Source organism: Antechinus flavipes, chromosome 4 (assembly GCF_016432865.1).
Source record: "Antechinus flavipes isolate AdamAnt ecotype Samford, QLD, Australia chromosome 4, AdamAnt_v2, whole genome shotgun sequence".
Taxonomy (NCBI): Eukaryota; Metazoa; Chordata; class Mammalia; order Dasyuromorphia; family Dasyuridae; genus Antechinus; species Antechinus flavipes.
The window spans coordinates 49,798,858-49,824,544 of NC_067401.1; the positions used below are offsets into that span (position 1 = coordinate 49,798,858).

General features: G+C 36.2%; 1 protein-coding gene across 2 annotated transcripts in view; it reads left to right on the forward strand.

The window, feature by feature from the left end:
- The window catches only part of PTPN22 (protein tyrosine phosphatase non-receptor type 22), a 66,086-nt gene that overhangs the window by 24,478 nt on the left and 15,921 nt on the right, over positions 1-25,687 (forward strand). The window contains exons 6-17 of one of the 2 annotated variants that reach the window (XM_051992990.1): positions 1,533-1,604; positions 1,728-1,787; positions 3,259-3,401; positions 4,235-4,301; positions 6,707-6,784; positions 9,611-9,703; positions 15,574-15,650; positions 15,745-16,535; positions 19,406-19,486; positions 19,898-20,025; positions 21,339-21,366; positions 24,341-24,424. In XM_051992990.1, the coding sequence (XP_051848950.1) occupies positions 1,533-1,604; positions 1,728-1,787; positions 3,259-3,401; positions 4,235-4,301; positions 6,707-6,784; positions 9,611-9,703; positions 15,574-15,650; positions 15,745-16,535; positions 19,406-19,486; positions 19,898-20,025; positions 21,339-21,366; positions 24,341-24,424 (1,702 nt within the window). The remainder of the gene's footprint in view (positions 1-1,532; positions 1,605-1,727; positions 1,788-3,258; positions 3,402-4,234; positions 4,302-6,706; positions 6,785-9,610; positions 9,704-15,573; positions 15,651-15,744; positions 16,536-19,405; positions 19,487-19,897; positions 20,026-21,338; positions 21,367-24,340; positions 24,425-25,687) is intronic. The other variant, XM_051992991.1, reaches the window with a different exon arrangement.

Consider the following 25,687-nt stretch of genomic DNA (forward strand, 5'->3'; position numbering starts at 1 on the left):
TCCTTTCATAGCCAAACTTCCAGGAACAAAAAAATCTGTCTCCCTGCTGCTTTCATTTTCTCATCTCTTGCTTATTTCTCAATTTCTTATTCTCTGGTTTTCTATTTCATTAATCATCTGAAGTTGATCTCTCCAAGATTGCTAGTAATCTCTTAATTTCCAGACTTAATTACCTTTCTCAATACTTATCTTTTTAAATCTCTCTTCAGGACTTGACCTTCTGAATTTCCTACTAGAAAGTCTCTCCCCTCCTGGGTTTTTATGGTGATGCTCTTTCCTAAGTCTTTGGCTGTCTCTTTCTAAAAGGAGATAGATCTCATTCTCCTTTGCCAGATCATCATTCATGTTCTGAGTTCTCTTCTTCACTACAATCTCTCTCATTGAGCTCATCAGCTCCCCTCAGCTTTAACTCCCATCTTGATACAGATTTTAATAGCCAGCCCCCGTCTCTCTTATAAATTTCAATGCTGCATTACTAACAACCTATTAGGAATCTCCAATGGAATGTCCTGTAGGCATCTCAAGCATGTTGTATCCAAGATACAACCCATCTCCCCAAGCCAATTTTTTTCCTGTGTTTGTTGTGGATACCACAGTCCTTTCAGTCTGTTGGGTTCACAACCTTGGAGTCCTTCTCAATTTCTCATTTACCTTCACTCTACATATTCAGGCCATCCCCTTCTCTTTACTCACACAGTCACCACCATACCTGAATAGGAATCCTCTGTATATATCATTCTTGAAATGTGTTCATCAATGACTTTCATGCTATATTAGCATGATGGTATAATGTAAGTGTGACTGTGGCAAAGCAGACCAACATGAGCTTGGAAGGCTCTCCCACAGATCAGGCACAGATAATCTACATGAACATTTGGGGAGGAAATGTCTCTAAATTTTTACATTATACATTTCTTTTGAGCTACTGCAATTCTGCTTTGCTCACAGAACACAGATGAACATTTGGGAAGGAAATGTCTCTAAAATTTCACATTATACGTTTCTTTTGAGCTATTGCAATTCTGCTTTGCTCACAGAGCACAATGCTTCTAAATGTCACACCTGAAAAATGATGGTAGCTTTTATTTGAAGACTTTTTGCCAAATGGACACTGTAACTTTCCAAGAAAGTCCCTTATACTTTGGGCTGGTTTTAACTGTCAGGAAGTTTTTCCTTGAATAAAATCTAAATTTTCTTCTTTCCATCTTCCATCCATTGCTTCTAGTTCTGCCCTCAGAGGCAAAGCTGATCCCACTTTTAGGCAACAGCCCCTCAAAGATCTGAAGACAGATTTCCTGCTTTTGGTAACTGTTTTGCAGACTAAACATTTCTATTTATATGAACATGAGGCCATTCACCATCCTGATCCTGAATATAATCATTTTGGATATAATATTCTTTAATAGTCAGGATGAGACTAGGTCAATGCTCAAGCACATTAGAGGTTCTAGAATAAAGGATAGGAAGTAACTTGGGCTACCCAGAAGAAACTAAAAGGAAAGAAAATCATGACATTTGATTTTGTGCCACAGAAAAAATGTGAGCGCTATTGGGCTGAGCCAGGAGAGACTGCTCTACAGTGTGGCCCTTTCTCCATCTCCTGTGTGAGTATGTCCAATCTTCCCATTATAATGGACAAAGATCCCAGTGTCCTAAATTATCATACAGAAGAACTTGTCTGTAGATCTCACTGATCTTCTCCCCTCCACCCAATATATCTTCCTTAGGAATCTGAAAACAAGAAATCGGATTATGTTATCAGGACACTAAAAGCCAAGCTGAATAGTGTAAGTCTAAAGCATCTTCCTTTCTCTTTCATAAAAGTGATGGTGCCAATCTAGTTGGGGAATTTCTTTTTTTAAAAAAATTTTTCCATTAAAGCTTTTTATTTTAAAAACATATGCATGCAAAATTTTCAACAGTGACCCTTGTAGATGTTTTCTCCCTTCCTCCCACTCTCCCCCCTAGATGGCGAGTAATTCAATAGATATTAAACATGGCAAAAATATATGTTAAGTCCAATATATGTACATATACTTATGCAATTACCTTGCAACACAAGAAAAATCAGATCAAAAAAGAAAAAAATGAGAAAGAAAATAAAATGCAAGCAAACAACAACAAAAAGAATGAAAATGCTATGTTGTGTGATCCACACTCAGTTCCCACAGTTCTCTTTCTGGGTGTGGATGGCTCTCTTCATCACAAGATCATTGGAACTGGGCTCAGTCATCTCATTGTTGAAAAGAGCCATGTGCATCAGAATTGATCATTCTTTAATCTTGCTGTGGCTATATACAATGATCTCCTGGTAATGCTCACTTTACTGAGCATCAGTTCATAGAATTCTCTCTAGGCCTTTCTGAAATCATCCTGCTGATGGTTTCTTATAGAGTAATAATATTCCATAACATTCATAAACCATAACTTATTCAGCCATTCTCCAAATTGATGGGCATCCACTGAGTTTCCAGTGAGTCTGGAAAAACAAAGAGGGCTGCCACAAACATTTTTGCACATGTGGGTCCCTTTCCCTCCTTTAAAATCTCTTTGGGATATAAGCGCAGTAGAATCTGCTGGATTAAAAAGTATACACATTTCAATAGCCCCTAGTTGGGGAATTTCAAAGAATATTAAAATAGCTGAACACTCCTTTATCCTAACTATGGAGTTTATTAATAATAGCATGTAAAAGGACTCCAGGAATGTCTCGGGTTCACTGGATCTCATTTCTGGGCCTTAGTCTTATTCTGGTCCTGAGAACTTAAGCCACACCTATCTTTAAAACATAGGAAATCAACCCTTTCCAGAACTTAGAGCTGAAATGGTCCTGGCAAATGATTTAATATTTAGTATTTCAAAGCAAGCTAGGCCTTTGTCATGTAGACCAATCTGAGATAAACCGAGTACAGGATCCTTAGATTCACGCATTCTAAGTTTGACAAGGGCAAATCAGGAATTGGATTTAGCAACCATTTGGACTACTTCTGTTAACATGTTCCCACTTCCTTCCCCTATGGGAATGGACCTAGCCAACCAGTTTATATCAGACACATAGCTCATAGCAAATCATTGTTACAATCTACCTGGATAACTTGAGAGTGGGTTGGTACACACAAAAGAAAGTTCATGGATGGTAAAGGAGATCCGATCTCGTCAACTGCTTTGTGGGAGCTGCTGGCTCTTCATGGCAGAAGCATCTCCAAGTTTTCAACATGGAACTCTCTTTCCCATTTTATTCTGGCCATTCTCCTGTAGGAAACACGAACCATCTATCAGTTTCATTACAAGAATTGGCCAGATCATGACGTGCCCTCATCTCTAGATCCCATCCTTGAGCTCATTTGGGAGATGCGTTGTTACCAGGAGGATGACAGTATTCCTATTTGTATTCATTGCAGGTATGATGGTGCTTGGAGGGGAAGGGGAATGCTTTTTAGAAAAAACCATAAGCCACAGCTCCTTCAACTGAAGGAACACTAGTTTTTCCTAGCATTCAGAGCAATCTAGGCCATCTCCTGGTTGGTTGGTGAGTAATGGAGTTTAGAAATATGAGTTAATGAGGAAGAAAAGTTGGGGTCAGTATTTTTCCAACTTTAGTGTTTTTAAAATAGCTGTGATTTCACTTAGGTAGCTACTTTCTCCACTGATGCAATAACCCCACTTCCGACCTCCTACTCCCCTTTCCCCCAGCCCCTGTGCCTTAGTAGCCGATGTACATGCCAAAAAAAAACTTACCCCCTGGGGGCCGACCTTCTGGTGAGGAGCCTCCCTGCATTTAGCTAGGCTTGGCAGTCTGTTTCCAGGCCCACAGCTGAAGCTTTTCCAGATTGGCAGGGACTTGCCAGAGCCTGTGATCTAAAGAACCCAGGGTCACCTTCACACTGTGATGAAACATCAGATTAGGAGCTGACTGTGTGGCACAGAACAAGAATATACTGACTTAAAAGGTAACTAGAATCTAGAGTTTTTATTTTTCTGATAAATCACTTGGAGCGAGAGGTGATAACTAGGAGAGATCATCCAGGATAGGTAAGGAGGTTCAGCTGGTCTAGGAGGAAAACACTTGCCAGCTGGCAACTGTGCTCTGGGAAGGATTTACATGGATGGCAAGCTTCATTGCCTCCATGAACTTTCCTGGTCAACACTGCTTATGAAATTTCCAAAATGTCTGCGGATGATTCATTTTTGGTGATTCTGCCCCTGTCCTCAGTACTGTGATTTTTCATTTCAGTGCTGGCTGTGGGCGGACTGGTGTTCTTTGTGCTGTTGATTATACTTGGAAACTGCTTAAGGATGGGGTGAGTATCTCTCAGCAGGTACTTCCCATTTGCCTTGCCCAGGATCAGATACTCAGAAATTGCTTCATTCTGCCAAACACCTGTTTCTCACTTCAGGCTTCCCTGAATTTATATTTTTAATTTTTCTTCCTGCATTCCAGTATGTCAGTTTGACACACATTTAGCCAAACTATTTTCCTAGCTGCATCTGTTCAACACTGATCCTTGACCTGAACTTCCATAGGCTCTAAAATGTTTTGTTATTATACCAATGTTCCCCAAATGAAGTTAGTTACAGAACATTTCTGGATTTGAAATACATTAATGAAACCTCTAAATACTAGGCTCAGGGTACTAGGTTGTCAACTATTCCTGGCATGAAGAGGTGAGGGAATTTTGGAATAATACTGAAGAAATTAAATTTATTTTTGTAATGAAAATTATTATACATGTTCTTAATATATACATGCTACATTGTTTAATACTTTTGGTAGATTTTAGAAGAGGATGGATGTTGCAGGAAAAACATTGGTATTTGAAGTTTAAGAAGCTGATTTCAAATTCTGGTTCTATTACTTGATTATCATAGTATAGAGTTTAACCTATCTGGATTATCATTTCCTTATATGGAAAAAAGAGAAAGGAATTATTTTATACAATCTTCAAAGTTACTTTGAGTAAAATCTGTGATTTTACTATTTGAATTAAATTTTTATCATAGAATACCTATCATATAACACCCAATCTTCCATGCAATATAATTTTCAGTCATGTCCAACTCTTTGTAACCCCATCTTAGTAAATATACTAGAGTGGCTTATTGTTTCCTTCTTCAACACATTTTAGAGATAAGAAACTGAGGCAAATAGAGTTAGTTAAGTGACTTGCCCAAAGTCTCACAGCTAATAAATATCTAAGGCCAGATTTGAACCCATGAAGATGAGTCTTCTAGACTCTGGAGCCTACTGTATTCTATCCACTGCAACATCTAGCTGCCTGAGAAAGAATTTGGGAAATGATATATTACCAGACACTTAGATTACTGTGGCTTCCTCTCCCCAAAATTCGTATTAGCAGTATTAGCCTGATAAAATATACTTACGTCTGTATACATAGTATAGTGTATATATATAGTATATGTAGATATAAAATTACCATGCTTATCTGCTGCACATTTTCTCTAATCATGTCTGTGGTTTCAGTAATTCAGTCTCTTCCAAAAAACAGGGAATTAAAAACCATGTAAAAGCACTTTAGAGGAGTTTTGTGTATAGATGCATTCCGGGGCTTGGCATTAAGCCTTCAAAAGTACCAACCTCTGTGTTTTCTTTCCCTTTGTCATTTCCCTCCTCTCCCTCCCTTCCCTTCGTGTGTGGAGATATATCAGCAATGACAACACTCACTTGTTTCATACCTTGATTTAGCACAGGTGAGAGATGACATGGAAAGAAGAGAAGTAACCCAGGAACAATTTTTTTTTGGCAATTCTTTTTTTATTTTTATTTATTTTTTTCATTATAGCTTTTTATTTATAAACATATGCATGGGTAATTTTTTAACATTGACCTTTGTAAAACCTTCTGTTCCAACTTTTCCCCTCCTTCCTCCCACTCCCTATGGCAAGTAGACCAATACATGTTAAATATGTTAAAGTATATGTTAAATACAATATATGTATACATATCCATACATTTATCTTGCTGCACTAGAAAAGAAAAAAAAATCTGAGAAGGAAAACAAAAATGCAAGCAAACACTAACAAAAAGAGTAGAAATGCTATGTTGTGGTCCACAGTCATTTTCCATAGTTCTCGGCTGGCTGTAGCTGATTCTCTTCATTGCTGAATCATGGGAACTAGTTTGAATCATCTCATTGTTGAAGAGAGCCACATCCATCAGAATTGATTATCATATAGTCTTGCTGTTGCCATGTATAATGATCTCCTGGTTCTGCTCATTTCACTTAGTATCAGTTCATGTAAGAGTCTCCAGGCCTCTCGAAATCATTCTGTGGGTTATTTCTTACAGAACAATAATATTCCATAACATTCACATAACATTATTTATTCAGCCAATCTCCAACTTATGGGCATCCATTCAATTTCCAGTTTCTAGACACTACAAAAAAGACTGCCATAAACATTTGTGCCATAAACACGTGGGTCCCTTTCCTTACTTTAAGATCTCTTTGGGATATAAGCCCAGTAAAAACACTGCTGGATCAAAGGGAATGCACAGTTTGATAGCCCTTTGGGCATAGCTCCAAATTCTCCAGAATGGTTGGATCCATTCATAACTCCACCACCAAGGTATCAGGGTCCCAGTTTTCCCACATCCTCTCCAACAGTCGTCATTATCTTTTGAGGAACAATTTATTAACAATGATTGGATCAAAAGCAATAAGATTTTATTTCTTTCATTTGGCAGATAATTCCTGTGAACTTCAGTATTTTTAGTTTAATTCAGGACATGCGGACACAGAGACCTTCCTTTGTGCAAACTCAGGTATGAATGATTTATTGCAAACAGGCTAGGGCATATGTCCAAATTTTTCTCCCCCTTTCCCTTCCTTCTTTCTTTCCCTCCCTCTCTCTCTCCTTTCTTACTCCCCTCCGTCCCACCTTCCTTCTTCAAGTTAACTACCACCCTAAAGAGTTTTCTCTTAAGTTGACAACACAGTTGCTTTAAGTCACTTTTTTTAGTTGAAGTAATTAGGGTTAGTTGATTTGTTCAAGTGTCAAGTGTCTGAGCCCAGATGTGAGCTCATGTTCCCCTGACTTCAGGGCTGGTGATCTATCCACTTCACTATCTAGCTTTCCTCATTATGTCACTCTTTGTGAGTGATAACTAGTAGAAACCAGTCATTACAACATGAGAGGTTCTATTATGCACAACCACACACTATGTAAGCACTGGTAGTAATGATAATAGATTCATCAAGAAGCAGATAATCAACAAGCATTTCTTGGGTACCTACTATGTATTAGGAATTGAAAAGCAATCAAGGGAATCGTTATCAAAGGTTTTAGATTTCTCTTTTAAGGGTGAGTCATTTTTCTTAGAGCTCCTGTAGAGATCGATATTTCCAATTTGGATATTAGGATCAAATGTCCCCAAAAGTAGGCAAATTAGAATATCTATCCTTTACCATTTCAGCAGACAAGTCCACTTTAGTGTGATGTGTAAGAACTTAAAGTGGAAACTGTATGTAGGCTTCGAAAGAAAATTGTTAGTGCTATTTTGCTCATATCTAAGATTAATGATGGAAGGTAATTTCTAGCTATTTTGAACTTGACAGACTCGATTTTGAAAGATTTATGCTTTCATCAATATGATCACACCCTTCCCCAATGTGGCTTACAATCCCTGTACATTTTGTGAGTTTCTTGGAAAAACATGAATTATTTGATGGACACTTTTGTTAGTTAGGTGTGCCTTACATGATCTTTGGCAGGGCCTTTCTTTAAGACTTTCCAGTCTGGTAGGATCTGTCACAGCTTGTGCCTCTACTGACAAGTTCAAGAACTCAGAGCAATGTCAGCAATGACTACATTTCACAATAGTGAGACCAACAAAAAGTTGACAGTTTTGTTCCCCTGTTTTGATAGTGGAAAAAATAAATATCTAAACTTAGAAATTATGAATAATGTGGTAAAAAAAATTAGGTCAAAGAAAAAGAAGTAGTAATTTCAAAACAAAACTATTGATTTGCCTCACACCAAGAAAGGTTTTCATTTTTCTGTTGAGACTATGGGGAAACTCTTCCTCCTCAACATTTCTCATGTTGATTGTAGGCATTTTCTTTCTTCTTCCTAAGAAATAGAAAAGATTTTTCATCAACTGAATTAGTTCCATTGTCAGATTTAAAGGGAGAGTCAGTCCATGCAAATGGAATGAGATCTCATAATGTATGCTACATAAGAATGTTGTATAAAAGCACTTTTAAAAAGAAATATTCCTAAATGAAAGCTACCCTAAATGGTTTCCTTATTCAGACAAATACAAAATGCCTGAAACATTTTGTTATTTACCTTCATATTATGGAATTATCAAAAAGCAGTGAATTAGAACACTCATTTTTTCATTTCTTCTACTCTGGAAATAAAGCATAATCTGATGTTTACACTTCCTGCTTGCTTTTCCTTCTTTCTTAACAAAATATTTTTTCTTAAATAGATTTTCGGCTGAAAATTAACAATCCCTGAGATACTACTGGTGTATTGAAAAACTACAAGTATAAACTGTATTCTGATAACTCATTTATGGAAAGTTTGTACTTAATTTGATTAAGACCATATGAAGTGAAAGGAAGGAAAAATCCCTGAATAGTATCATTCAAATGAAGAGTTTCTAAATTCGAATGCAATTATTACCTCTAAAACACTAGTTTGCTGTACCTAGAACTTTTCCTTGAAGAAAAATTGGGATAGCAGAAGCAAGAATCCATCAGCATTATGATAGGCAATAGAAATTAAATCACCTTATAATGAAAAGCTTTAACTTTATATAAGATCTAGAAACCACAGGCAGTGAGCCATTAAAAAAAAACCAACAAACCATATGAGATATTCAGTAATGTAGTATAGTGGAAAGAACACTGGTCTTAGATTCAAAATCTGACGTATAGTATGCTGTGCTTCTGATTATGGTAATTCTGAGAAAGTATTTAGCCTTTCTGAGTCTCCTTCCTTATCTGTAAATTAAGTACAATTTTACAACCTTTCTTATTAACTCAGCATTTAGCTTGGCACATAGTAGGTACTTAATAAATGCTTGTTGATTTTTGATCTCATACAGCTGTTGTGAGGATCAAGTGAGAGAATGATATAAAAATGATTCAAATATTATATACTTAATATATAGAATAGAATCATAGGCTTTAGATATGGAAGAGATATCAGAAACCATTTCATCCACCCCCTTCCTTTTACAGATGAGAAAACTTAAGAGGGATTGAATAATTCACCTACGATCACAGAAATAGCTAAGCCATGAAGCAGTCTCCCTGATTTCTGGACTCTAAAATTCAGTGTGTTTTCTACCATACCTGTTTTCCCAAATTGTTATTATGCTTTACAAAACGTGAGGCAGCTCCTCAGAATTTTCTCTAATGCGATTTAGTCCACTGAAACATCTCCCATTTTCTACCTCTAATCATCTGACATATTGGAAAAACTAAGTCTTGGAGAGGTTAAATGATGTGATCCAATTATACAACTAGTAAATGTCACATTTCCTAACTATATAGGTCATGAATTCCATTAGGCCACATGATCTCTCACCCGGCCCTATGGTTCGGCAGGCTTTTGATGCTTGGTTTGTGTTCTTTAGGAGCAGTATGAGTTGGTCTACAATGCTGTGTTAGAACTGTTTAAGAAACAAATGGAAATTCTCACAGATAATCGGGACGCTGCTGGTCCAGAGGTAGGATTCAAGTATATTTTCTTCCTTTGATGCTCAGAGTTGTCTTCTGCCAAAAGATCTCAAAATATATTATAGTGCTTAATTTGTTACCTGCCACTACCATTACCAGCAGGGACTTGATGTGCATGGGACGGTTCTACAAATTTCCTGTGAGGTAGAAAAGTGGTATTATAGCCATTAGATGAAGTAATCCAGGGAAGGTTTTCAATTTAGAAAAAATATTTTCAATATTAATCAACTGTTGCATATATTTTCTGCTAAATATAAATACATTATAATATAATAAAAATATAAAAAATAAATATAAACTAAATATAAATACAAGCATGACTTGGGAGTGCAGAAAAAATGAATTATTATCTTGTGCTTCAGATAATTGAATGTGACACGCAAGTGAGAAGTCAGACTTAGCTAGTCAAAGCATAGAAAAAAACTGAGTCCAGATGTGGTTTTGTCGTTACAATCCCTACCTTGTCATCACTACAAATGCATGGCTGATGTTTGTAAAGTTGGGGTTTTTTAAATCAGTTTTTAGCTGAGGCATATAAAACACAAAAACCATCTTGGTAGGCCAAAACAAGAGTAAGATCAGACAGTAAGAAAACTAAAGACCATTGGATGCCAAATTGATCACATCCTATAGGTTGCTCAAATATATATATATATATATATATATATATATATATATATAATCATAAATCTTAAAAGTTGTAAAGAATCTTAGGGATCATCTTGTCCAAACCTCTCATTTTATAGATTAGGAAATTAAGGCTAAAAGAAGTAACATCTATATTAAAATTTGTCACAGTTGTGATTTATCATATTTCTTTCTAAATATTATATGATCAATGGAATACCACTTTCTTAACCAATCAAAATTTAAATTTTATTTTCATTAGAAATTTGTTTTCTTTATATTATAATTATTATTTTCATTAGAAAATCAGATTGATTCTTTTTTATTTAAACTCACATGTTTTGAAGAGGATGGTTTCCTTTTATTAAAAATATACTACTCTCTAAATTATGCAGGTTTTGTTTTGGGGGTTAGAAGAAACTGGAATGACCATCTAGTCCAATACATACCAAAATTTTCCACTATAATATACCTAACAAGTGATCATCCAGACTTTAAAGAATTCCAGTGAGAGGGAACTCATCACCTTTCAAGGCAGTCCACTCTTACTTTTGGATAGCTCAAATTGTTAAGTTGGTTTTTTCCCTCTGAAATTAAGCCTACATTTCCCTCTTTACAACTCCCACCCCACTGCACCCAATTTTGTCCTCAGGGATCAAACAGAATAAGGCCTTCTGCTTGGTTTCCTTGTCTCAAGTTAATTTTCATAAAGCATGTTGAAAACTTTAAAGCCCTATAGAAAAGCTTGTTTATTATTATTACTACTATAACACAAAGTTGGGAGGGATAGCTAATATACCATGACAAAGTCAGAATCTAAGTCTGGTGAGAAAGTTGGTCTATGAATATGAATGTCAACAAAAATATAAAGTTTTATATTTGCAAAAAAAATTAAATTCACAAATACAGACAGCAGTTTGAAAAAAATTAAGTTTATTTTGTGAACTACAAACTTAGTATAAGTTAGCAGAGCTGTAAGGCAGCCAGAAAAAAAAAAATTGCTAATTAAAATTTGGACTGCAATGAGAAAGCTGTAACTTCCAAGAAAAAGGAAGTAATGGTTCCTCTGAAATCTACCTAGTCATATCATATCTGGAGTATTATGTTCCTTTCTGGGCACAGCAGTTTAAGAAAGATATTGATGAAGGTTGAAGAGTCTTGAGCACCTTTAATATGAAGATCAATTGAAGAAGCTAGGAATGTATTTAACTTTACTTAAGTATCAAAAGGACTGTTATATGGAAAAGCCAAGTCAAGTCAACAAATACTAAGTACTTACTATGAGTCAGGTATTGTGCTACATGTTAGAACTACAAAGAAAGACAAAAGATTTATTCTGCCATCTCCCAATGAATGAGCTCCATTTTGTTTCTAGTTTGTTTGGATTTTTTTTTTTTTTGGTTACAACAAATAATACTACTGCTATGAATATTTTGTCAGATAACGGATGACCTTTCTGTTATTGGGTATAATCCCAATTAAATAATGCCTTTTGCTACATAATTCCAAATTATTTTACAGAATGGTTGGACCAATTCATAGTCTACCAATGGTGTTTTGATTTTTCCACAAGTTTGATATAGAATCCATTTTTTATCATCTTTGCTAATTTGATCTTGCTTTAACTTTCACTAGTTTATCTTAGTCATGTCTTCTATACTATGTATTTACATAGTTATTTACATTTTTTCTACCCTACTAGAATGAGCTCCTTGAAAGCAAGAGTGTTTTTTTAAAAATTTTTATTTCCTTTGAATTCCCAGGACTTAGCCCAATGTCTGACATATCATATGTGCTTAATAAATGTTTATTTATGGATTGACTGATTACCCAAGTTATTGACCCAAAGTCATATGGTAAATAACAGAGCCAGAATTCAAACCCAGATCTTGATTCTAATCAGTCAAGAAGCATTTATTAAGTACCTACTATTCACCAGGCACTGTGCTAAGTACTGGGATTCATTTATTACATCAGTACTATCTCACACATATTACTATTATTATTATTCATTCACTGCTAGGTGCTGTACCAAACTTTTAAAAAGGTATGATTACTGATTCTATCCTTAGAATATCTATAAACACATAGCCTTTTCTTTTTAATTAAGAATTACTTTTAGAGTTTATTAAGAGTAATTTTTATTAAGAATTTAAAGCAACAATAATAGTTAACAATTTCACGCTCAAAGAATACAACTGAAGTTTAAGATATAGTCTCTGTTCTCAGGAGGCTTACAATGTCATTGGGAAGACAAGATTAATACACATGTTATATGTAGCAAATAGCAGAAGCTGGCATGGATAATACAATGTGAAAAAGTATCAAAGTTCAAAAAGGTAGAAAATCTGTATATGCTGTAGTAGGTGTGAAATTAGGGAGAGAAAGAAGTATCATAAACGAAGATACAAGGATAATGTCAGCTCTAAGGTGAATGAGGTAATGATGAGACAAAAGGAAATGATATATCATCATACTAGTATCCTTTCTTCCCAACTATTTTAGTATATTTAATTTTTATAATATAGTTTATATATCATAACATATCATAAAAATAATAGGTTTTAGATTTTTTAAATATATTTGTTCAATATTGGTGCTGTGTATGTATATTTATATACTTGTTGCATTCCTATTATATTGTAAGATTCTTTGAAATAGAATGTATCATTACTGATATTTGTATATCTAGGGCTTACCACAGTTCTTGGCCTAGAGATGTCACATAAAAAATACAGGTTGAGTGATTAGAAGCACCAAAAAATCAAACATTTAAATATTATTGAGAGACAATATTAACATCTACTTTATAATCTAAATGTATAGTATCAGAGTTTTATTTGATGTAGTTATTAGCTTTGGAGACCCAAAATAGACCTTAGTCATCTCAAACAATATAATCATATCCTACCTTACAATTAGTTCAACAATTCAACATAATTTTATTAAGTGCTTATAAGTGTGCTTCAAATGCTGGAGATATAAAGATAGATAAGTCACAGACTCTGCTTTTAAGTATCTCATAATCTAATTGGAGGAAAGATAAATGCACAAATAATACAAGGGGGAATAAAATACATGCATATGGGAAGTTCAATCAGAGTACTATGAGAAATTCTAGAAAGGAAAAGTTATTTTCAGTTAGGTGGAAGGTATAAGACGTTAGAGAAGGCTTCCTGAAGGAGGTGGTAACTAGGTCTAATTTGAATCTTTAAAGAAGGGATGGGTTTAATTGATAAGAGTAGAGATAAGAGTCCATTTTAAGCATGGGATAATAGATGCACAAAAATTCTGGCAAAATGAGAATTAGATTTGTAAAATAATCTAGTTTATGGGGAATATAGATTACATGAAAAAGAATACTCTGAGGAAAAGTTGGACAGGTGATTTGAGAGAAGGCTGTGGAGGTTCTTGAATACCAGGAGCAGGAGTAGGTAGTCAATGTGTTATCACCGAAGTCTTCTGAGAAGAACAAAGATCCGGTAGGGGAGGAACATGAGAGGATTCTCAGAAATCGGAGGTTAGGCTGGACAGCGGTTAGGCTGGAAACAGGAAGACTATGGGGAGGCCGTTACACTAGCCCAGACAAGAGACGAGGGTGGTCTGAATCAGGGTAGGAACCCTGCGAACGGTCTCAGGGAAGCAGAAGTGCGAGAACAGGCGCGGACTGGATGTGTCGGGGGAAGAACAGAGAAAAGCCAAAGTGAATTTTGGGGTTAGGAGTTCGGATCCTGAGAACGAGATTGTGCCGCTAATCTAAAAGATAAATGAGAGAAGCTCGAGCTTCCTTTTGGTGCTAAGGAGTTGTCCGCTGCAGTGATTAACGAAGGCAGAGGAGTCGGACAGGTAGCGCAAGGTCTGTAAGGAGACCTCGGCAGGCTCAGGGGAGAGTTCGTGGGACGGCTGCAGAGACGGGAGGTGATTAGGTCACCAGGGAGACCGGAGAGGGAAAGTATGAGGGGCTTACATCACTCTTAAGAGTCAGGTGAGGGTGTCCGGCTGGGGCGGATCGGACCGAGACGAGCCCGGGACCCTCTGCCGCAGGTCGCGCACAAATAGTCCCTATGGACATTTGGGGGGCTTCTCTGACTTTGCGCATCTCGTGTTTCTTCGGAACTTACTCCCTTCTGCTTTGCTCACAAAGCGTAGCCCTTCTCTGGGCGGGCCCGGGCCAGGGTCTTCCATGTCATGAATCCATTTTAAAGTTCTCAAGAGAAACCTTGAGTGTGTCCTTCTTTTGCTTTTCTAACGGCCCCGTGTGAGTTCTCCACAAAATAATCTATTTGGCCAGCGTCCATTTGGCTCAAACCACGGCCAGCCCCACGGAGTCGTGCTCTCTGCAGGAGAGTTGGAATGCTCGGCAGTTTGGGTCAAGAAAGAACTCAGTGTCTTGTTCAAGGTTCAAGAAGAAGATAAACACGATGTGGAGCTAGCAAGACGTTTCCACTCTTTTACTAATAGATACAAACCTTTAAAGAGTTTTTTTTCGATTAAGACTGGGATTTTATTGGTTTGGGGAAAACTCAGGGTGGAAAATTTCTTTATGAATGTAGATTGGCAATCTGTCTGTAATATATAGTCTTATTTATTTTTATGTTTGAATCTCTAGTAATCGGCAAAGAACCTTCATCAATCTATTCAGCATTTATTAAGCATTTACTATGTGACAGACACTGTGCAAACAAGCAAAATGAATGACTCAAACCCAATTTTTAAAGAACTTACATTCTAATTGAAAAGATGCAAGAACCCATAAAAACAGATGACAAATATAAATGAATATGTTTATAGGTATGAATATATATGTGTGTAAACACACACACACACACAGAAGATATATATAGTGTAGTTTGGTAGAGAAGGAGGATCAGGAAAAGCTTTGTGCAGAAGGTGTTGTTTAAAGTACATCTTAAAGGAAATGAGGGATTTAAAGAGATAGATTAAAGGAATATATGCAAACATGCACACACATGCACATTGCTCCTCACAGGTCTGGACTAAGTAATTCCCTAAATCTCAAAATTTGTGACTCACCTAATTTTTTCAAAAATCATTTGAAAATCTTTAGCTTTCCTAAAGAATTTCTGCCCTCCCTTCTAAAAAACAGTGGAGAAAGTAGATCTATGAACAACCTATTACTGCACAAAAGTTTACTTGGTAGCTCTCCTCAATATATCTTCTTAAATGTCCAAGCCATTTCTTCACTCCCTGTCTTCCTCCTTTTCTTCCAAAGATTCAAGCCAACCATGCTGCCCTTAAGCCACATGCAGCTCTAGAATGTGATCCTTATTCTCGGACTCCACCACTTTGGTGAGTTTTGTAAATAATCCACATATGGAGGGATAGGAGAATGAATATGTGCTTCTCAGTCATAACTGTTCTCGCTTGTTACTATTTGTTACAGTGCTGCTGAAAAAGACTCAGTAATTAAATGCCAGCAGAATAAGCATGTGATCCAAGAAGAAACAGTACTGGATTGTGGTGCCCCTGAACTACATGGAAGCCAAGGACTCAGTTTGCATTCAGTTAAGCAGGGCATTTCTGTTGAAGATTTGGAATTAAATTCTAGTTGTGAGAAAAATGCAGATAGTTTTATGAAATGGGAGACTAAGTTATATCCATTGGTTGGGGAACCACTTCAAAAGCATGGAAGTTTGGACTTGAACTCCATTTCGGCGGGGACTTCTCCCACTTCAGGATCTGCAAACACAAAGGGAAGGCAGCCTAACGCAAATGCTTTAACACGAACCAAATCCATTCCTTTTGAGTTGCCACCACACAGGCAATCGAAGGAGTGTGAAATCAAAGCTGCATACCCTTGTTTGGATGCCCAGCAAGGCCACTCCTACTCTTCTGTTGACTTACAGGCTCAAAAGTCAAAAAGTATTTCTTCAGTGGAACTGAATCATCTCCTGGGTGGCACAAAGCCCCAAATACCTAATGCTTTCCATCCAAAGCTCCATGTTTCCAATGTATACAGGGTACATCCTTATACTCCCTTAGCAGAAGACCCTTATTTTTCACAGTCACCTCCAAGTAATGCTGGTTCTCCTATGTGTGTTGATTGCTTGAAGCCAGATGAAACTCTCTTTTTATCATCTACAGCCACTACAACTCCAATTTCTGATGGAAGTTCACTTAATCCTTTAGCATCCAATCATTTTCACTCATCTCTCAGTAGAAGGACATCAATGGGTAAGTAATTAAAGTTGTATGCAATCCTAAGATTAATTTATCAGCAGATGTGGTTTCCTAATTAAAAACAAACAAACAAACAAAAAAAAAAAACAAGGCAGCCATCATCAGACTCAGAGTCCAGAAGACCCAGGTTCGAATCCTACCTCAACTGGGTGATCCTGGGGCAAGCCACCTGATTTTATTGGGCCTGAGTATCCTTATTTGTAAAATGAGGGCATTGGACTCTAAGGCTTTCAAAGTCCCATCTGGCTCTGAAGCTTTCTGACTTCACAAGTGTTTTACTGTTAATTACAGAGATTGTTGTTTGTCCTTTGCCCTGGAAGAGTTCCCTGACATTGGGAGGGGGGGGAATGCTATGACATTGACATTGGAGAAGAGCTTTCATTCAAATTTCCCAAAATTGGGAATTGGATGTGAGGGAGGCCGTGCAAGGTACCCTGCCTCCCTGTCCCCGCTGGAGCCACCTGGGCTCAGTGGCCAGATAGAGACTGCATACCTGGCGATGGCCTAGATGCAATGGGAGGCCTTGGGCTTTATAAGCTCAGGTCTTCAACAGTTTGACTGAGGCTGCACTTCAGTGATTAAGGCTAGGCAATGCCAAAGGAATAGCATAAAAATAAAATAATACCTAATATTTCTAGGGTATTTATCATATGCCAGGTAACACGCTAAGCAATTTTCACAAATATTATCTTACTTGATTCTCATAGAACTAAAGAAAATGGAGACTAAAGGACTGGCCTAAGCTCACACAGCTAGTAAGAGTCTGAGGCTGGATTTGAACTCAGATATTCCTGGCTCCAGGCCCAGGGCTCCATCCACTCTATCACCTACACATAGATATACAAATACATATACATAGATAGACACATATATGTCCCAAACCTGTTTCTGTTGGTTACCCCACATTTTTTATTGTAGGAGAACTTAGTTGCAACTATTTCATGTGATAGAAATAGCATTGCTTTTTACATATGATAAGAATGAAAAAGAACTGATGTTGAGTTTCTCTCTCACATGCTAGTAACTTTTGCTTCCACTCCTTTTGCTATTACACTGGAAAAAAGGGTACATATACTCTGTAGGTGTAGTACAAATATTGTCATTTTTCATGTTAAGTTTAGAAGTTTGGGTGACTTTTTCCATTGGGGATATTAAGAAGTGTAAGATTATTCTTTTGGGCTGTTTGGAATATTGGGAAATTTGAATAAAAGCTCTTCTCCAGTACCTTATTATGGCAATAAGGGTTCCTTTTTTTTCCCCCAAAAAATCATGCCAGCAAAGTACAAACTCTCAAAGTATGGATCAAGTTGCAGATTTTGTAGCTGACATTTGATGAGTTCAGAGAAGCCCATTATCAGGCTAGTCATCATTGAGGCATTTTGAGTAGACCACAGCATTAAATTATCAGAGGCATAGATAGGGGTTTAGAATGTTTTAATAAAGGTAGGACTTATACTTATGAAATCATAGAGCTTGGGAAGTTGAAGAGGTGATGAGGGGTGAGAGGAGACAGAAAGGAAGTTGAGTTCTCCTTAGCATGCATGTAAAAATATTTTCTTTATACAGTTATTATTACATAAACAGGAATAAAAACCTCCTTGCTATTCAGAGTACTTACAGAGCTAAATTAAAAGATCAACAAATATAATTGTTATATTTGCAAAGCACAGAAATAGTTGTGTTTGCAGAATATTTTGTGGTAAGGTAAATATATACGTATACATATACATAACATTATATATATAGAAAAACCTTTCTTAGACTCAATCTAAATAATCAATGAATCAACATTTACTAAGTGCCTATTATGTGCCTGGCATATTACTAGATACTAGGATATAAATACAAATCCCAGATTCCCTGGAGTTGTTTAAGAATTTAAATGCCTCACTAGATATTCACAATATTGCTGGGCATGTGTAAATAACAAATCTCCATTTTCAGAAGTTGTACTGATACTAATGCCACCTAGTGGGCATTCATTTTTAATATCTCCCTGCCTCCAAGTGATTAAATATTTCAGGAGAATATCATAAATACACATTAATGCCCTATTTTTCTGGTATCTAGAAATAAGGGAAATGTCTATAGTCCAAGTTTCTGCATTATCATTAAAGAGATGGTCCGGAGACCATTATATTCATATATTAACTATCAACACAGATGAGTAAGTTGCAAAAAAATTTATATTTTTTGGTGCAAGGAATAAAATATATAAGGAACAAAATATTCAAAGAAAGGTGATATATAGAAAACAACTTAAAATTCCCTCAGATTAATATGTTTTATTTTACTAATTTCCCTGGTACTTGAGATGGTCATGAAATATACTTGAATTTTATAGGACTATTAGGTGTTAAAACAAAAATAGAATAATAGCAGCAAATATCTGAATAACATTTGAGGGCTTGCAGGCACTTCTGTTTATACATATATCTCATTTGATCCTAACAAAAATATTAGAAGACAAGCCCCATGTTTATTGTTACCCTATTTTACAGATAAAAAAATGAAGGCTCAGAGAAGTTAGATACTCAGCTAGTGTCCATAAGCTCCTAATCTTCCTGCCCCTAAACCCAATGCTCTTTCCACCACATCATACTGCCTTTCTGAGCTAGTATAGGTTGGTTGGATAAGCTGCTGAGTCGTTAACAACACTGAAATTCTGGGATCTGAATTACTTGTATAGTGAAATCAAGATCAGTGAATCCCTTTTACTTTTCTCTCCCAGATGGTGGAACAAGTAGGTATCTCATTGGTTGAAAGTAGTTAATGATGTAGTCAAGAATTTGCATTAGAATTAGAACTTTCTTTGGATTATTCAATTTTGTTGAGTCCATGTTTTTGATATTTTTGATTATCAGAACTTCCAGGGTTAGATGATGAAATCCCTCCTCCTTTGCCTGAGCGAACACCTGAATCCTTTATTGTGGCTGAGGAATCTGGTGAGTATAGATGGCTTAAAAATCACAATGTGGCCAGAGTCAGTTGCCCAGAATAAATTTGGCTGAAAGGAATGGGAATGGTTTGTGTTGGTCTGAGGCTTTTCAAGGACCTGATGATGGTCCTCTTGCCCGTTTGCACAAAACAGACTTTGAGAAAGAGGGGCAGAAATTAGGATTTGGGGAAATGTGTACCCTGAAGACAAACTCTAGATCTTCCCAATGTAGTCATGACTCTGGTCCCCACATAAAACTCAGGCAAAATGAGTGGATAGTGGGACCAAATCATCCCAAATTCTCTTTCAGCTCTAGAGATCTGTAACTCCATATGTTCTGTGTGTTGATTTTGAGTCAAATTTAACTTTCAAGGGAATAAATGTTCCCAGGAATTGAATCATATTTAATGGGTTCCAGGAAACTTTTTAGAGACAAGTTCCAAACCGCAGTCTTCTCCTGTAGAGCTAAAAATTGGAACATCATTGGAATGGAGTGGAATTTTGTTAGAGAAATCTGATGACTCAATTCGACTGAAGCCAAGTAAGGTAAATAAGTATATCTCTCTTGACTCATCTCATCTGGGTTTAGTTGAGTATAGTTCTTTGTTTACGCATTTCTAAGCAGTTATTCACTCTACTAATTCATTCAATCAATATTTACTAAGTACCTAATCTTCAGAATGATGTTAGGTACTATAAGGGATAACAAAGATGAATTTGGATAGGATTTTTGCCTCCAAGCTTATAACCTAGCAGGGGAGATTAGACAAAAAATAACTACAGTGGCAGACATAACATGATAAATTCCATGAGAGGTGGGGTCAAAATTCAAAGGAAAGAGATCTTTTCATTTGGGTGGATCAGGAAAGGAGGTAGCATCTGAAATGAACTTAAATAATTATCTGAATAAAAATAGAATGGTTCATGTTTAACATATATTAGACTACTTGCCATTTAGGGGAGGGCATGGGGGAAGGGCGGGGAAAATTGGAACACAAGGTTTTGCAAGGTCTAATGTTGAAAAATTGTCCACGCATGTTTTGGGAAAAAAAAGCTTTCATAAAAAAAAGCAAAATGCTTCACGATTTTGCAGTTACTTACATCAATCTTCTGGTAGGCAATATAAATTAATTGTGGAGTGATATATACAAGAAGCAACTTTCTAGCTTCTCTGTATATTAAGAATCGTCTTCTTACAACAATAAGCTTCAGAGAAAATTATACGTAACTATTTTGTATTTCTACCTATTTCTTAAAGCTAGTCTACAAAAATTTACACAGGCCAATAAATTGTTTTAAATTTTTCTATTTTTTATTTTGTTAAACACATGGTAGGTAGACATTTAATATCACTGTGTGCATTAGAAGCACCATAAAGCCAGATAAGCATTATAGTATGTGCTTTAATATAGTCACTTTTATACCAAAAGACTTGATCCTAAAAGCAGGTGAGGAATTAACTTAGGTCTCCATTTTTAACAATTGATTTGTTTTTTTGCTGAGGCAATTGGCTTTAAGTGACTTGCCCAGGATCACACAGCTAGGAAATGTTAAGTGTTTGAGACCAGATTTGAATTCAAGTCCTCCTGATTTCAGGGTTGGTGCTCTAACCCTGTACCACCTAAAATAAGTGTAGGAAAACGTCTCTGAGAACTTCTAAGTGGGAAGGAAATAAATGTTATAGAATATAAAAGAACTTTAAGACTGTAGAATAATGGCTTTACAACTCATCGAACTGATGAGAAACTGGGAGCTTATTCTATAGCAATCTTCATAGGAACATGAGAAATAATATTTCCATTATATCACTTACTGCCTCTTCAGTAGATGTTAAATGTTTTTCTTTTGTTTACTTGTAGAGTGTGAAGCTGAGAAGTTCCAAATCAGGTAAAATTGTCTTTGGTTTCACTTTTTTAAAGCAATTTTAAAAATTATATAATGTAGACCTCTCAGAAACTGTAAAAAATGGTTTGCTGAACTTTAAGTACTTCACCTCTGAAAACTTCACTGTTTCTCTAATAGCTAAAGGTATATACCCTTATACCAAGAGGTAATATTTCTGGTTTCTTTAATCCTGAGCCTCTTAAGCTTTTTTTTTTTTATCATAGACGCTTCTAGCAGTATGTAAAACCTAAGGACCCCTTCTCAAGACATTTTTTGTGGTATAATATACATAGGATTGCAAAGGAAACCAATTATATCAAAATATAGCTGTCAAAATATTTAAGAAAAAAAAGTTCAAAGACACCAAGTTAAGAACCCCTTCCTAGCCTACACGGTCTTTCCCACCATTGCCATCTCCCTATCACACCCTACAGACAGGTTTAACTGTGTAAGGTTCTCTATTCCTTAGCCAATTTCCTTGTTTGTATTTCAAATGAAATGTTGCAAGACTCTTGACCATTTTACTGCCAGACTGGGATAGGGCAGAATGGAAAAAGCAGATGCAGGAGGGTCATTTGGACTGGATCTCAAAAACCTAGCAGTTGGCAAGAATCTGTCAGTATTTAGCTATGGGGCATCTGAAAAATTCTACCATCATTAATAACTGTGATGATGAAAGCAAGCTACCTGGATGTTTTCTCAATATTTAGCACATTTACACAGGAAGAGGCTAGAAAACGCAGTTGCTTTTTTGGGGATGGGGGAGGGTACATACACTTTTCATACTTGGGTGGATTTGTAATCTAATTCATGAGTACTCCTTCCAGTGATTCAAAATGAAACATGTTTTCATGTTCTTTACAGAAGCTTCGGCCTCTACGGATCTCTTGAGAATCTTGGTCAAAAGATGAATCCTTGCCTAATTATTCTGTCCCTCAATTTCTAATTTTTCTGGTGCTCTTCTGATATTTATATCTCATACCACAGAGGCATTGATAGATTAGGCAAGGAAGTGGTTGAGTTTAATTCTTTGATTATTCAGATCTTATCAAATAAGCAGTGAACAAGCTACCACAGGCCCAGCACTTTTCTAAGAAGTAGAGTATGCTCCCAACATTATTTTTAATACATATTGTTTTATGAATTAACAAAAAAGTAGATTATCGAAGGAGAGCCAACTTCTTTTTAAATTTATTTTTATTAAAGCTTTTTATTTTCAAAACATATGCATGGTTAATTTTTCAGCATTTGCACCCTTACAAAACCTTGTATTCCAAATTTTCCCCTCCTTTCTCCCATTCCCTCCCCTAGATGACCAACTTCTTCTTCTTCTTCTTTTTTTTTGCTGAGGCAATTGGAGTTAAATAACTTGCCCAGGGTCACACTAGGAAGTGTTAAGTGACTTCAGGGCTGGGGCTACCAACTTCTTGAAGGAACTTTTATACATGAAATTGACCAAACACATGATATATCTAAATGCCAAACTTTTCTTTGTGCTGACTGCCCAGAAGTAGGAATTCAGGATAGATAGAAATTACTATGGACTAAAATAGTTGGGAGAGGTATGGAAGATAGAAAAGATCTGAATAGGCAGTGACAAGGAAGGAGGACATCTCTGGTGAAGGAACATAATTAACAAAAGTACGATGACAGACATGACTAAATCTGGTATAGTTTAACATTGAAGAAACTGGATTGACTGAACTGGGAAACAAAGACCAGAGAGAGGTTTTAAAAGCCAGGCAAAGGAGTTTGGATTTATTTTAACACGTGGAAGAGAGTTGGTATAGATTCTTAATCAGAGGCAGACATGAAAATCTTTTTAGAAAAATTAGCTTGATAGTGCTGTACAGTTATTTGACGACGATTTAAGTTCCAAAAGTATCTTTTCCTGGCAATCAGAAACATTACAGTTTCCAACACTTGAAATAAATAGTCCTGTTATGCTTTCCCTTATTATACATAAGGTACAGGCAAAAAAAAGCTTTAATAGCCTATTTTAGAGATAAATGCTAAGATTGCTACAAAATCAAACTGACAAATAGGTGAGTCTAGCATTATTGAGACGCCATTTTAATGGCAAAGTGGCAGCAAATCAATATGCCCACCAAACAAAACAATTTTGTTGTTTATTGGGTTCCAAAAAATGCAGCATGTCTGAGTTTAATATACATTGAATATACCTTTTGTAATTATCTTGCATGTTAATTTTTCCAAGCATTTAATAACATACCTTGATAGGATGCTTTACACTATCTCATTTAGATTTCCTTGTAATTCTGGGAGGTATTATCTACATTTTATAGATAAGGAAAACTAAGACCCACTCAGCTAGTTGTCAAAATCAAGACAGACCCAGACTTTCCTGCTTCTAAATCTAGTGTGCTATTACAAGCTATTTCTACAGAAGACGCTGATTACGAAAAAGCAAATTCATTTAAAAGCTTATTTTAGCGTTCTATTAAGAATAGTAATGTGGGATGTCATGTGGGAATCAAAATTTTTTTACATTAAAAAGAGTCCTCATATTTGAAAAATTGGGAGCCACTGCCCTGGTATTTAGTTGTGTTCAATCACCCAAAAGAAAGTTTTGTTGTACTTGCCATCATAGTAGAAGCCTCATGAAGAGAAGCCTGGCCTCTTCTTTGGGAGTTTACAGCCTAAGAATGGAACTCAACTGCATCCCTAGTGCTTAGGATACTTGGTGCAGAGTAAAAGTCATAATGCTTATTGAATGATGAAAAACATCAGAAAGAAGATACTATTTAGGCTCATGGGCTGGATAAATGTGGGTAAAGAATACTTGAGGCTTTAATATTTTGGGAACAAATATTAGAATCCTTTTACTTAGGGAGTTACAACTTAATACTGAATAAATACAAAATGTTACAAAATATTCATCCAGGATTTAAAAGATTTTAATTAAGACACTTTAATTGAAGGACTTTTTTGCTTTTCTGCTCTTTTTTCATCTCAGATACACATCAGGAGCGTTCTTCATCCCCTCCTCCTCCTCTTCCAGAAAGAACACCTGAGTCCTACTTTCTTGCTGATGAAGACTGTAAGTGGCAATGGTTCTTTCTCCTTAAAGAAGCATTTTATAAATGGCATTGTAAAAAGACCAAAGGCATTGTTCTGAGTTTGAAAAAGCTGAACAGAAATGGAAAGCACAGAAAGGATTATGTAGGATATAAAAAAGGTAAAAAATTGAAAATATATGAAAATGGCGAAAAAACCAGGATAAATGCTTGAATTTGCTGGGTGCCCAGACTTGAGTTCTCATGTTGCTACTAGAGCTTATTGCTCATGGAATTACTAGTTCTCCTGGAGTTGTCTGAAGTGCTAGTAGCAGGTTTCATAAGCTTAGGAACTGATTTAGATAGACTAAGTAAGTCACTAAAGATGATTTATAAACCAGAATACCAATTTATTTACAATGAAAAATATGCCTCTCTAGCTGATTAAAATTGTCTACTATTTAGGGGCTTCCATTCCCTATATTAAAGTTATCTGGGAAACTGAAGTACTGGTTTTAATCTTCTGGATATGACACTAAGCTGCTCCCTGCTAGTGGCATTTTGTCATCACTGAGCTGCTTTCTGCTATCAGATATTGGGATATAGTGAATAGAAAACCTCTTCCTGAAAAGGAAGAGATAAAGCTTGAAGGGTGCACAGGTGAAAGTGATGAGCAGGGCATTCAATAAGAGCCAACAGAATCATCCAAGCTCAAATAACAGCTACTCTTTTGATTACTTTTATTAAGAGTGCCACTTGAGGCACTAATCAACTATAGGACTTGGGGTTAGAAAATTTCCAGTAGGATTGGTTAAATTTTTAATTATCAATCTATAACCCAAATCCATGTCAGAGCTCTCCAACAAAATCCCAATGAACAACTAACTCGTGTGGAAGCCAGAGCTATGAGACTCCTTCCCATCATGTTCCTTGATGACATGCATATTATGAACCTAGAAACAAGACAAGTTGAATAAAATGAGAAGGCCTAGACAAATTTACTTTTAATATGCAATGTGTCATCAACAAAGCTCTTGATTTTGCACTTCATTCTGGCCAGAACAAAAGTGCTAGTTTCTCCACACTCTTCCAGTGAAGAATTTGTAGTCATTGCAGATCATACTGGAACATAGTAATTCTTCTTCACTTTCCCAATGGGCAACAAGTAATTGCAAGGTATTATTGTTGCAAAGGCCTAGGTTATTTTTTAGACTGGTAAAAAACTACCCTATCTTTCAACTCCTCTTCAGAGACAGAATGACTTTCAATTAGCTATCTTGTATGTTCCCAAGTTTACTTAGCAAAAC